Source organism: Eucyclogobius newberryi, unplaced genomic scaffold (genome assembly GCF_026437365.1).
Source record: "Eucyclogobius newberryi isolate DKJ021-1_F unplaced genomic scaffold, fEucNew1.0.hap1 SCAF_22, whole genome shotgun sequence".
NCBI classification, from domain to species: domain Eukaryota; kingdom Metazoa; phylum Chordata; class Actinopteri; order Gobiiformes; family Gobiidae; genus Eucyclogobius; species Eucyclogobius newberryi.
The window spans coordinates 20613486-20626538 of NW_027315857.1; the positions used below are offsets into that span (position 1 = coordinate 20613486).

General features: G+C 39.5%; 1 protein-coding gene across 3 annotated transcripts in view; it reads right to left on the reverse strand.

Annotated features, from left to right (window-relative positions):
• Positions 1 to 13053, reverse strand: part of dachb (dachshund b) — a 137491-nt gene that overhangs the window by 11499 nt on the left and 112939 nt on the right. For 2 of the 3 annotated variants that reach the window (XM_072458766.1, XM_072458768.1), the window contains 5 exons: positions 11282 to 11356; positions 5599 to 5699; positions 4523 to 4670; positions 4274 to 4435; positions 2890 to 2955 (listed from right to left, as the gene is read on the reverse strand). In XM_072458766.1, coding sequence (XP_072314867.1) covers positions 2890 to 2955; positions 4274 to 4435; positions 4523 to 4670; positions 5599 to 5699; positions 11282 to 11356 — 552 coding nt within the window. The remainder of the gene's footprint in view (positions 1 to 2889; positions 2956 to 4273; positions 4436 to 4522; positions 4671 to 5598; positions 5700 to 11281; positions 11357 to 13053) is intronic. The other variant, XM_072458767.1, reaches the window with a different exon arrangement.

Below are 13053 nucleotides of genomic sequence, written 5' to 3' on the forward strand. Positions count from 1 at the left end.
AATGAGAGAAAACTAAATACTATCTGCAAGAAATGCAAATATTCAAATCATTTCTACTGTCAACATAAAGCTTTTTGTCAGGTTTATTAAGAGTACTATCACTTCTAATAGAGATATTACTCGGTAGGACTAAAATTACACTCGGAGTAGTAGGATTTCTGACTCGAGTAACTGAAGCGAAGGGTAAATGTAACTGAGCTGCTTTGACCACGTCATTCTGACTTCATGAATCAATAAAGTTTAAGTCCAAACGTCACTGGTATTTTTAAAATTTAACTTTTTAATCTTACAAAAGTTAGATTGAAGACTGGACTTGCAAGATAGCAAACACTTGAATCATTGTATAATCTGAGTAAACATAGACTTCAGTTATGAGGAAAAAGAAAAGGGGAAGTGTTCTCTTTTTCAAAAGGGGCGACGCGCAGGGGTCTCGTGTCTAACGTCCCGAAGGGGCCGCGCACCTGGGCAACATGTGTCCGTAACAACAAAACGACAGTAAACGTACAGTAAACGTAGTCCCGGTTTAGTTTGTGTTTAGTTCTGGTTTGGACGCGTTTAAAACCAGGAACGCACTAGAGGATCCATAATGTTACAGTTTTTGTGAGAGGAAACATTGTGATGTTTCATAAATACTTCACAGTGACCAAAACGTCTTAAATGACACATATGGTGCATGATTTGTTTTGACATGCTTTTGAGTGACTTTGCTTTGACGTCTCATGTTGTAAAACTCAAAATAATGCCTATAGAAAATGCGCATTAGACATAAAACAAATGGAAAATTAAACGGCTTTAATTTGGAAACGGAAAAAATTTGACCGACTTTGGACTGGTTGGGACCGTTATTTTGATTTGAATATGCCGTAAAGTGACAAGCTGGACGACTTATTGAACTAAAATGCAGTTAAGATAAATATATTCAAATTTTGCTAAAAAAAAAAAAAAATTAAGAAGAAAAAAGTATCACAGAATAGCACATTTTTAGGTTTATAATATTACTTACTGTTTGTAATTGATGACATCACAATAGGAAATTACCCAGCAAACACTGAGAGAAAACTCAGCTGATGTCACTTTATTTTTAATTGACAAATATGAGAGTGACTTTATTCTGTTGAATTAATGTTTAGAGAGTCAAAAAAATTATTTATTTGTGTAAATTCTGCATACATTTTGACTGGAATGATGTTCCCTGTTGTGATGTCACTTCCTGTCATTTTCTACACATTTTTCTCCACAAATACCTACTTGATTGGTGTAAAACTATAATGCATGTGTAGAACAAGTATAAATGCACCAAATGCAATCAAATTAGAAAATCGTGAAAACCTGTTAAATGCACTTTAATCTTGTTGTTGACTGTTTGGCTGATTTTGATTTATTTCACACTCAGTTTCTGTCGTGTTTTTTGTCTGTTCTACATTTACATTTCAAAACGGAAAAAAAAGAAAGAAAAAAAGAAAATACACATTAAGCATCGCATTGTGCTCCCTCGCCATCTACTGGCAACAGCGGGAACTAACCAGAAAATAAAAATAAAAGCTAGCCATTCAAGCAACATGTCCTAGCATAATATTTCAAGCTCAGCAGAGTCTTATAATGTGACACAAACAGCGGGATGACATTTAGGTTTAAGTTTGATTGGATTAAAGCTAGAATTACAAATCCTGGTCTAGGGTCTGGTTTAGTCCTGGTTTAGTCCTGGTCTAGGGTCTGGTTTAGTCCTGGTCTAGTCCTGGTCTAGGGTCTGATTTAGTCCTGGTTTTGTCCTGGTCTAGGGTCTGGTTTAGTCCTGGTCTAGTCCTGGTCTAGGCTGGTCTAGTCCTGGTCTAGGGTCTGGTTTAGTCCTGGTCTAGGGTCTGGTTTAGTCCTGGTTTAGTCCTGGTCTTGGGCCTGGTTTAGTCCTGGTTAAGGGTCTGATTTAGTCCTGGTCTAGGGTCTGGTTTAGTCCTGGTCTTTTGTCTGATTTAGTCCTGGTCCAGGGTCTGGTTTAGTTCTGGTCTAGGGTCTGGTTTAGTCCTGGTCTATTGTCTGATTTAGTCCTGGTTTAGTCCTGGTCTTGGGCCTGGTTTAGTCCTGGTCCAGGGTCTGGTTTAGTCCTGGTCTAGGGTCTGGTTTAGTCCTGGTCTATTGTCTGATTTAGTCCTGGTTTAGTCCTGGTCCAGGGTCTGGTTTAGTCCTGGTCCAGGGTCTGGTTTAGTCCTGGTCTAGGGTCTGGTTTAGTCCTGGTCTAGGGTCTGATTTAGTCCTGGTTTAGTCCTGGTCTAGGTCCTGGTTTAGTCCTGGTCTAGGGTCTGGTTTAGTCCTGGTTTAGTCCTGGTCTAGGGTCTGATTTAGTCCTGGTTTTGTCCTGGTCTAGGGTCTGGTTTAGTCCTGGTCTAGTCCTGGTCTAGGGTCTGGTTTAGTCCTGGTCTAGTCCTGGTCTAGGGTCTGGTTTAGTCCTGGTCTAGGGTCTGATTTAGTCCTGATTAAGTCCTGGTCTAGGGTCTGATTTAGTCCTGGTCTAGGGTCTGATTTAGTCCTGATTTAGTCCTGATTTAGGGTCTGGTTTAGTCCTGGTCTAGGGTCTGATTTAGTCCTGATTTAGTCCTGGTCTAGGGTCTGGTTTAGTCCTGGTCTAGGGTCTGATTTAGTCCTGATTTGGTCCTGGTCTAGGGTCTGGTTTAGTCCTGGTCTAGGGTCTGATTTAGTCCTGGTTTAGTCCGCGTCGAGTCCCGTTTAAGGTCTGTGTCAGAAGTGAATTAATAGATTAGCATGCATCTCCCTTCTGAACATTCCAAGAAAACACATCCGGCCCTTCGTTTAATCCCCCGCATGTGGGCCAGGTGCATTCTGGGTATTCGGCGCGGCGATCGGTCGGGTTTTCAGAGAACGCGCGGTCGAGCTTACCCTGAATGCTGTCGGTGTCCTGCTTGTTCCCATTAAGCTCCGGTGCCTCGTCGGCCCCGTTCGAGTCTGTTTGCAGAAGACGGGGAGGCGGGAGAGAACAGCGTGAGGTCAATCAAACGCACGGGAAACAACAAGAAACAAACGGCCGCGTGCGCAATTGCCCTCGCCGTTTGAAATGAAGGCGGACGGCGAGGGGTCAGGATTTGGAATGACCCTTTTTAAACCGTCAAGATTGCAGATGTTTTGACCTGGCGTGCGGTTAACACGTCCGGTTAATGGTCACGAATGGCATTAAAACGCGGCGTCGTAATTAGCTTCAAGTCACGAGATAAAGACGAAGCGAAGGTGCGGACCAATCACTCACGAAAAAGATAATATTCAACATGTCGTAAGTCGGTAAATCCTTCTATTAATATTCATGAATACGCTAGCTTCAAACTTTCAAGCGTTAAAGCAGACATATTATGCAAAATATATGACTTTTAGGAGCTGTTCACAATGTTGTCGTTATTTTCTTATTCTCTTTTATCCACTTGAGGCTGTATTGTGATTAATACCAATACTTCTACTGTATCTACTTCCTTCTACAAATATACACATCGTACACAGCAGCGTCCTGAAGCCATTCGGGAACAAATGGAAAAAAACAAAAAAACAAACATTGACCGCTCACGATCATGTCGTTGTTGTGATGACGTTTACAGTGACGCATCGAAAAGAGGAAGGCGGGAATCGAACTTCTTTTATTAAGTCGTTAAGTCGTATTAGATCGATATTGTGATTTAAAATGCTCAAAATATAAAATAATGATCCCCAAGTGTCATTGATTACAACTATGTAGCAAAAGCATAATATGTCTTTATTAAAGGACAAATATTAAGCTTTATTTGTATTTTTTATCAGTCTTTAAACATGCTCTTGAGTACCTTTACTTTGGCATCTTATGATTTAGAACTAAAAAAACACAATTACATTTGGATCTCTGCCGTTTCCCGCGGGACTACCTGTGTTTTGGCGCGACCTACTGGCTGCAGAATGAAATTACACACAGTTTTAAGATGAATGCATTTCAAGCTGGCCTCTGAACAAGTCTGACTTAAAAAAAAAAAAAACAGTAGAGAAGATTCTCAGAGATGGTGAAAACGTCAGTTATCGAGGAGATTCAGAACGGCGTGTTTTGACGCTCGGAGGGGAGAGGGACTTTCTGACCAGGATTCATCAAACTAGCATGAAAGAAGCTAACTGCTACTCTTGGTATGTTTGTGACGAGGGAACGATGTTAGAGCACGGTTAAGAGCTCAGAAAATTACGTCATTTTGCATAATATGTGTCCTTTAAGTGACCTCTTTGCGTCGCCATAAAAAATGCGATTTGTGCTCTTTACCGTTCTTGTTGTTGTTGTGATGAGGCTCCGGGGACGGGGAGGAGGAGGACGAGTGTTTCAGGACGTCCTGCACCCGCTCGCGCCTCTTCGACTCGTACTCCAGCGCCTCCTGCAGCTTCCTCTTGGCCTTTTTCTCCTTCTTCAGGCGCTTCTGGATCGAGGCTGGAAATGAAAGCGCGGGAAAAGCACGTTCAGGCCAAACCATCTGAACCTCTGCCACGGGAGGGCGGGGTCAGTTAGACGCGTTACCTCTGCTCTGGAGCTCGGAGGTGAGCTGCCTCTCCAAACTCTCCCTCATTTCCCGCTCTCTGAACAGCTCCATCTTCAGTTCGCGTTTCTCCGCCTGGATCTGTTTGTCCTGAACCCGAGCGTTCTCCACCGCCACCTTCAACAAGCCCTGGCCCGGGAGGACAGAAACGGGTTAACTTCAAGACCTCGTCGGGTGAATTTTCAAACCGCAACAGGAGGAAGTAGGTATTTAACTCCCTCAAATCCGCTCTCTGCATTTAACTCTTACTTCCTGGTTTTGGGGGCAGACAGTGCGCAACAATCTGTTTTTTGACATAAAGTGCTACGTTTACAGTATATTACGGTATTATTACTTTTTGTATTTTTTTTAATTGTTATTTTTTTGTATTACTTTTTATTAATTTACTACTTTATTACTTTTTATAAACACTTTATTGAGAAAAGTACAGAGTGAAATGGGGGTGAGAGAGAAGGGAGGACATGCGGTAAATTGTCGACCACCAGGCAGCACTTGCAGTGATTCAATGCGGTGTAATTTGTTTTTACTCATTTACAGGAGTAAAGTCGGGCACATCGCCATAAATAATACTTTTATTTTCAGTTTATTCCTAGTAATCTGTACAAGTCTCTTTCTCTCTCTCGCTTGGCTTATAATAATACTTTAATCCATTATCATGTGGTTTGAATCATACGAAGAGTTTTGTTTTTATTTAACCTCTAAGTGCTGTGATTCGTTAGCACTCTGGGGTCTCATTTATAAAGCATGTACTAAAATGCTACGTACGTCACTAAAATGAGCGGTTTGGTCCAAAAATGCTGAAAAAAAGTGCATTGGAGCTTTAAGAGACGACGCAGAAAGTAGTTTTTGCTCAAAGAGATAAAAATGTAGTGCGTTTTGGGCCGTTTTTGTTAAGAATTCCACGCCACGCTATATAAATGAGACCCCTGATCAAATAACGGCATCTTATTCATCCGTTTTTTAGTTTTGCGACAGTTTAAATTCAACTTTGTCCGTTTGTTCCCCTGTTTAAGAACGGGATAAATGGGTTTTCTTTAGGTGTCCGTGTGTCCGTTACCTGTATGTTGGTGAGTAGAGTCTCCACAGACGAGAGTCCGTCGGCGAAGAGGAACGGAGCAGGAAACCCGGGAGGAAGAGTCTGACCCAGAGACAACTCTTCTGGACAAAAACAACAAAATATACTATAACATCACATTAAACAACTTACACGCACCACAAATAGAATATCTGTTGATGGAAGTAACTTTGTCTTTTATTTTCATGTGGTTTTTAAATGTTCCTGTAACGGTAGAATTCAGTGGGTCGAGTCATAAAAATTGCACTAAAGCAAAAAAAAAAAAAAAAACCTCAAAAAGTAGTGGTTAAAAAAAAAAAAAAATTTAAATGAAAAATAAAATTATAATAGCCTAACTATCTAGACGTAACATCTCATTTACAATTTTTATTAAATGTAGTGAGAAATAAGAAAAAAAAGAGAAAAAAAAAATGTAAAAAAGAAAGAAGAAGTTAAGCACAAAAAAAAAATCTGGTATTTTTAAAGGACATTTTTTTTTCTTCAATAAAATATCACAGTATCTGAAGGAATATTGTCAAAATAAAGCTTCTGTCACATGTAGACTTACTCACAGTGGAAAGAGGAACTAATAGTATTGTTACACTATGTATATTACTCAAGTAGAAGTACAAGCGCGGTGTCTGTAAACTACTCTGTGAAGTACAATTACATGAAACAGTTACTACCCTCCTTCTGCCACTACTTTGTTTTGGTCAAACATCAAAGACGACGTCACAAATGCAGAAAGATAAAATACACAATTCATTTAGTTTACCGTATTTTCCGGACTATAAGTCATATTATAGTCCGGAAAAGGTTTCATAGTTTTGGCCGGGGTGCGACTTATACTTATATTTATACTTATATACTTGTACTCATACTCCAGTGCGACTTATATATGTTTTTTTCTTCTCTATTATGCATTTTGTGGCTGGTGCGACTTATACTCCGTATAGTCCGGAAAATACGGTAATCATTCAGCGAAGAATCGAAGTGAGTACAAACGCGGTCTGTTCAATTACCGCAAAGTTGAGCGTCGGGCTAATCTGAAAGTTAGCACGCTGCTACGCTAGCCCGACCCCGGCGCACCTTAATTGATCTTTTTAAGCCTTAATTCCCGTGGTTCTCAGTATTTATTCCGATGCGGCGGGAGATGGCGGGTGTTTTGCAGGTGCAGCGGCGACAGAGGGATGATTGAGCTCTGCCTCGTTAGTATTGGAGTCGCGCCGCGGGGTGCTAATTGAAGGGATTAAATACTGGTGCGTTACACTCCTTCCTCCGCTGACTTTTTTGCTCCCTCTCTTTTTCCCTGTCTCTTTCCGGTCTCTTCTGTCTTTTCTATCTTGCCTCATTTCTCCCTACCTTCTCTCTCTCTTTCTCTTTTTGCTCATTTTCTTTTCTACACATCTTACTCTCTTTTCTTTCGTCTTTCTCTCCCGCTCCCTATTCTCTATTTCTTTCTTACCTCCCTCTCTTTCTTTCTGCCCCTCCACTCCATCTAGCCATCTCCTCTCCCTCTCCTTTGGCCTCCCTCTTACTTTCTTCCTCTCCTCTCTGCTTGTTTCTCTTCTCTTCTCTTTCTATCTCTCTCTCTCTCTTCTTCCTCTCAATTATGCCTTTTCTCCTCTTTTCTCTAACCTTCTGTCTCTTCTTCTTCTTCTCTCTACCTACATCATATCGCTCCTCTTTCTCTCCCTTCTCCCTCTTTTCATTTCCCTCTCAAGCCCCTAGCTCTCTCTCTCTCTCTCTCTCTCTCTCTCTCTCTCTCTCTCTGACCCTCCCCTTTTCTCCTTTTTATCTCTATTTTTTAATTCTCTATTTTCCTCCCTTTTCCATCTCCTCTCCCTCTCTTTCTTTCCCCCTTTCAACCTTGCTCTCCATCTCTCCTTCGTTTCTCTGCTCTTTCTCTCTCTCTCTCTCTCTTCTTCCTCTCTCTATTTTGTGCTTCCCTTCTTCTCCTCGTTTCTCTAGTCTTCTGTCTTTTCTTCTTCTCTACCTTTTTTCTCCTCTTTTATCCCCTTTCCCATATTCTCTTGTTCTTTGTTCTCTTTCTTTATTTCTGCCCCCTCTCTCTTTACCTCCCCCCTCCCTCTCTTTCAGTCTCTCTCTCTTCCTCTCCCTTTTTGAATTGTACTTTCCTATTTTCTCTTCTCTTTCTCCCGAACCCCATATCGTTCTCCCCCTCTCCTCATATCGCTCCTCGTTCTCTCTCCCTTCTCCCTTTTTCTTTCTTCTCTCTTTTTTCTTTCTGCCTCCTCCCTCTCTCCCGCCTCCCCCTTTCCTCTCCTCGTCTCTCTCCAAACACTCCTTGTTTCTCTCCTCTCTCTTCTCTTTTTGACACCTCTCTCCCCTTTTTACTCCGTTAGTGCCTCTCTTCCCTCATCACTTTGTTTTCCCTCTCTATCTCACGCTCTCTTTTTGTCCCGCTCTCCTTTTCTCTCAACTCTAATTGCCTCTCTTTCTGTTTCTTCTCCCTCTCTCCTTCCTCTCCTCCTTCTCTCCCTCCTTTCTGGGGTAAGTCTGGTGTGAAATTAACACTGATTAAGACGCACTCTGAAGCACACGCTCTCTTCTTCCGCACGCTCATCCGTAACTCCTCCTGTACCTGTTTGTTTGTCGCTTCCAACACTTTCGGACCAGTTCGACTACAAACCCTTTCACCCTTTTCCCCGTTGGTTTGTTAAAAGTCCCCGAGTCGACCTTGGCTTTCCCCGATTTGAGCGTTTTAGAGAATTTGGGTCAATCATGAGCGTTTGTCCGTTAGCGCACTAGCTAACAGAAACGGTAAAAAATGTTAAAACAAACAAATAAATCTCTCAATTGCAGCATTGGTTAGTTCTGTTGAAGAGAGTTTGCAAAAAAAGTTTAATTTGTACCTTGACCTTAATGTTTCTCTGCACTGATCTGCTCAGGTTTATTAGCATTAAAATGTTTTCAATAACGTTAATTAATCAGATGTATTTGATTATTATGCATGGATTATTGGACTGGATTTGGTATGCAATTTATTTTTTAAAAGCTAAATAATTTGTCTGTGGTGTAAGGAAATTAATATAAATATGAAATAAGTATTAATTAAAATATATTGAGTTGAATCAATGAAAAATTAAGTAAAAAATACTCAAATCGTCACTCAAACTTAACATAATTTTATCAGTTCAAACCACTTCATTGCAAGAAAATCTGTATTTTATTTAACATAATATAGTTATTTTATTTTGTAATTTTTTCACCTTTCTTTATCATAATAAGACAGTATAATCACTTAAAAAACATTTAACGTAGCCATATATAAAAAAAAGGGCGAGGGTTTCTCAGGAGAGTTTTTTTTCGGGTCGATGTCGGCAAATGTTGTGCCATATTTCACTTACATTTAAGCGTAAAAGAGTAAAATAAATGCATATTAGATGTGGTTTACTTTAAAGTTGCTGCAGTCAGTCCATGTTACCAGCTTTTTCTGTGCTTGTCTGGAAGAAATCTGAGCATGAACAGAACAAATTTTTTACGCAAATTGGAGACAGATGCAGTTAATGACACGGGCCTCATTTCCGTCTCTCTTTTCCACAATCTGAGGGACGCTACGGAAGCCTGAGAAGGACAGTGCAAAGAAACGATAAGGAATCCATTTTACAAACAATTTTACACTTTGTTTTACACTTGCTATACTGTATTGAAGGGCTGAAACTAGCAATTATCACTGTCGATCAGTCTACGGTAATTCTTTCCACTTAGCTGACTGGTCAATACTGTAAAACACTCTGGGCAAAGCAGCTGGAGTGACAAAGCTAGTTACACCTTCAAAACACTCAAACTAGAATAATAAACTATCATCTCACAGCGCCACAATTCAATCATCTTCTCTCAAATCAAAGTCGATTTAACTGAAGACGAACACGGGCTAATCGCTACAACCGACGGCGCGTAAAACCAGTTGATCTCTCTTACTGACCTTTAGCGTTCCCGCAAGACAAATCTGCATCCGTACCGGTGTAACGCTCATTTAGAAAAACGACACCGGCGCATTACATTCATTTTACCGCCGTGACGTATGGGCCTGATCAGAGCCGTAACGACCTCTGCGTTAGCTCCTATTCCCGTCGGTCCCGTGCAAACGCCTCACTTCTGCCCTCACCAATCACGCCTCGACCCAATTTTATCCTCGTTTGTTTGCCTTCTCCTGCATTTTATTTTATTTTTTTACAACAAGCAGCATCAGCGTAAGTTAAACTGACTTGATTTGAGTAGTTGGGAACACTTAACTGTATTCGATAAGTTATATTTACCTCATTAACTTTAACCTTAAACCCTTTCTACAAGATAAATACATGTGTCACATACAGTGTCAAGTACTGTAAATCAAGGATGAAAAGTAGTAGTAGTAGTAGTAGAAAGTAGTTTGGACAAGATTAGATTTATTTGCTTATTATGCATGAATTATTGGACTGGTTTCAGTATGCACATTATTTATTCAAAGCTAAATTATTTGTCAGTGGCGTAAGGAAATTAAGGAAGAAGAAAAAATATAAGTATGAAATTAGTATTAATAATTTAAATATATTGAGTTGAATCAAAGGAAATCAAATAAAAACTGTTCAAATCGTCACTCAAATTGAACTTGATTTATCAATTAAATCAAGTACATGCATTACAATATGAATTCTATTTATATTTTGGTTTGAATTTGAATAGAGTTTAGATTTATTTATTTATTTCCCCCCAACAAACTGTTTGATATTAATTTAACTTATTTTAAAGCAGAACAAAGTAACTAGCAATAGAGCTCCCCCTGCAGCTCCCATGTGAAGAGAAGTCAGAAAAGTCACACAAAAGTGTTTTTCACATGTTTTTCTTTCTTTCTTTATCATAATAGTATATCATGAAAGCATAATAACATAAATATCAAATCAAAAACATTTACCAAATATAAAAAACGTATTTAAAAAAAGAGTCAGGGTTTCTCAGGAGAGTTTGCTGTTTTTTCCGCCCAGAGCCAGCAGGGGGCGACGACGGACACTTCAAACACCCCGAAAACACATATTTAACCATCACAGGGCCTTACAAAGACGATCAATAAGGTGAAATTGCTACTTAGTCCTGCTTTAAGGCAACTCTATCTCCCAACTGAATACTATTTTTCAAAAGTAAATTCACATTGTGTTGCCAGGTCAAGGGGAAAAAAGTACAATGTGTCGAGTTGAGAGAAAAACTCCTCAGAAATAATCATTTAAAACGTGCAAATATTGCTTCTACTTTGCAGTGAACTCCTCTGAGGGACTCTTTGCCTTATTGATTTGAAAGGGAAGGTCTTGAATGCTGCTGACGCGTGCAGAGGACACACTCGCAGATGGAGCATTGTTATGGTGGAGAAATTGAAAACACACAGCTAGCTTACACGTCCATGCTTTTAGCGGCTGACCCGGCTCACCCCTTTTAGCCCTTCCTCTCCCCCTTCTCCCCCCCCCATCTCTACTTTACTTATATCGGCCGTGATTGATGCCTCCGTCGACAGCTGATCAATATCCGAACATCCTGGCGTTTTTTTTTGTTTGGAGAAGCTTTTTGTATGACTGAAGATAATTTGTAATATGTCACGGCGAATGTGTGATAGCGCGCGCTCACTTACAGGAATCATCTGAATAAACGTGCGGTTGGAGTGGGGCGAAATGGGAGTGAGTGAGGGCCAAACCTTTGTCCTTGGTGATTTTTTTGATGGGTGCAGCCGGGTTGGGCAGAGAAACATCTGCGTCGGTCAATCCCAGCCCTGTGGGGGAGAGAGAGAGAGAGAGAGAGAGAGAGAGAGAGAGAGAGAGAGAGAGAGAGAGAGAGAAATAAAACATGTTTATGTAAGACTATGAAAGGCTGGGAGATAAGGAAAGAGAAAAAAAAAAGAAAAATGCTTTTAGATTCAATTAATTACAAAAAGTGTTTAAAAGTTTAAAATTAAAAAAAATATATTGAGTGGCTGAAATATATTGTCAGTAAATCCAAACCAAAAACACAAAGTTGTATAATAAAGTGCATAATATTCTTTCTTTTTTTTTTTTTTTATCAGGCCTTAGAAAGCAAAGGAAATGTAAATTCAAAATATGTGTAGGAATGAAAAAGAGAGTGAAACTAGATTATAATAAATAAACAGAACTCAATTTATCAAAAGTATTAAATCATCTGAAGTATTAAATAATCTGATAGGAAATGTAATTAAAAATATCTTACAAACAAACAAATGAAAACATGGAATTGTGAGGAAAAAAACATACAGTCCTGTTGAAATGTAGATAAAAGTTCAACTTAAAAATTATTTAAAAATCTGATTGGAACTTTAATTGAAAATTGTGTGCTTTTTTTCTGTCTGGGAAGAAAGAAAAAAAAAATCAGTTTTACAATGAATAAAAAATAAATTACTTCAACTAACAACGCATTTGAACACATTTTACATCACACTAGTTTAATAATATAAGCTCAATACCATTAAAAAAGCAAAAAAATTCAAATGAAAACACAACGTCAACAAGTCACACACAACTCGACCCTTCAATAGATTTACAAAGCCGTGTCAGTTCCAGCAGCGCGAATAACGATCACCGTATAGGCCGTGTGGCAGAGCTTGAACTACTTACTCCCATCGATTCGGCGAGAGCAGCAGATTTCTAGTTTTACTCACAAACAATAAATCACCTGTGCCGCCTCACGTCCACGTGTTTTTCCGCACGGCGCTTCTGTATGTAAGCATGTGTGACTGTCCTATTTAGAGCGCTGACCTCTGCGCGAAAACATTACTCACTCCACTCACCTTTATGTACCGCGAGACAATGTACAATGCTAATTAGGTTCGATGCCTGCGCTACATGCCAAGCCCCGTGACCCATATTGAAAAGACCGTCCCTGGCATCTCGTTGCTAAAGTTTTTTAATTTTTTTTATATTTGAGTGCCGTTGTGTTCTAATATTGAGGCTGTTCTTACTCAAGCCAAAATTGCGTGGGCAAAGTTTCGGATTCAATGTCGACAAGACCTAAAGAAGACCTATATTCAGGTGTTTTTCTGAGTACTGTATTTTCTGGACTATAAGTCACACCAGCCAAAAAAAGCAAAATAGAGAAGAAAAAAACATATATAAGTCGCACTGGAGTATGAAATGCGGTTGCAAGTGTGAAAATAACAAATAATATCATATATAAGTTGCTCCGGAGTATAAGTATATAAGTATAAATATAAGTATAAGTCGCACCCCGGCCAAAACTATGAAAAAATGTGCGACTTGTAGTCTGGAAAATATGGTATTTAAAAAGAAATAAACCTGGATTGTGATTTTGATTACTGCAATGAAAAAAAATTACCATATTTTTCTGGAGTATACGTCGCACCAACCAAAAAATGCATAATAGAGAAGAAAAAAACATGTATAAGTCGAACTGGAGTATGAAATGCTTTTGCAAGTGTGAAAATAACATATAATATCA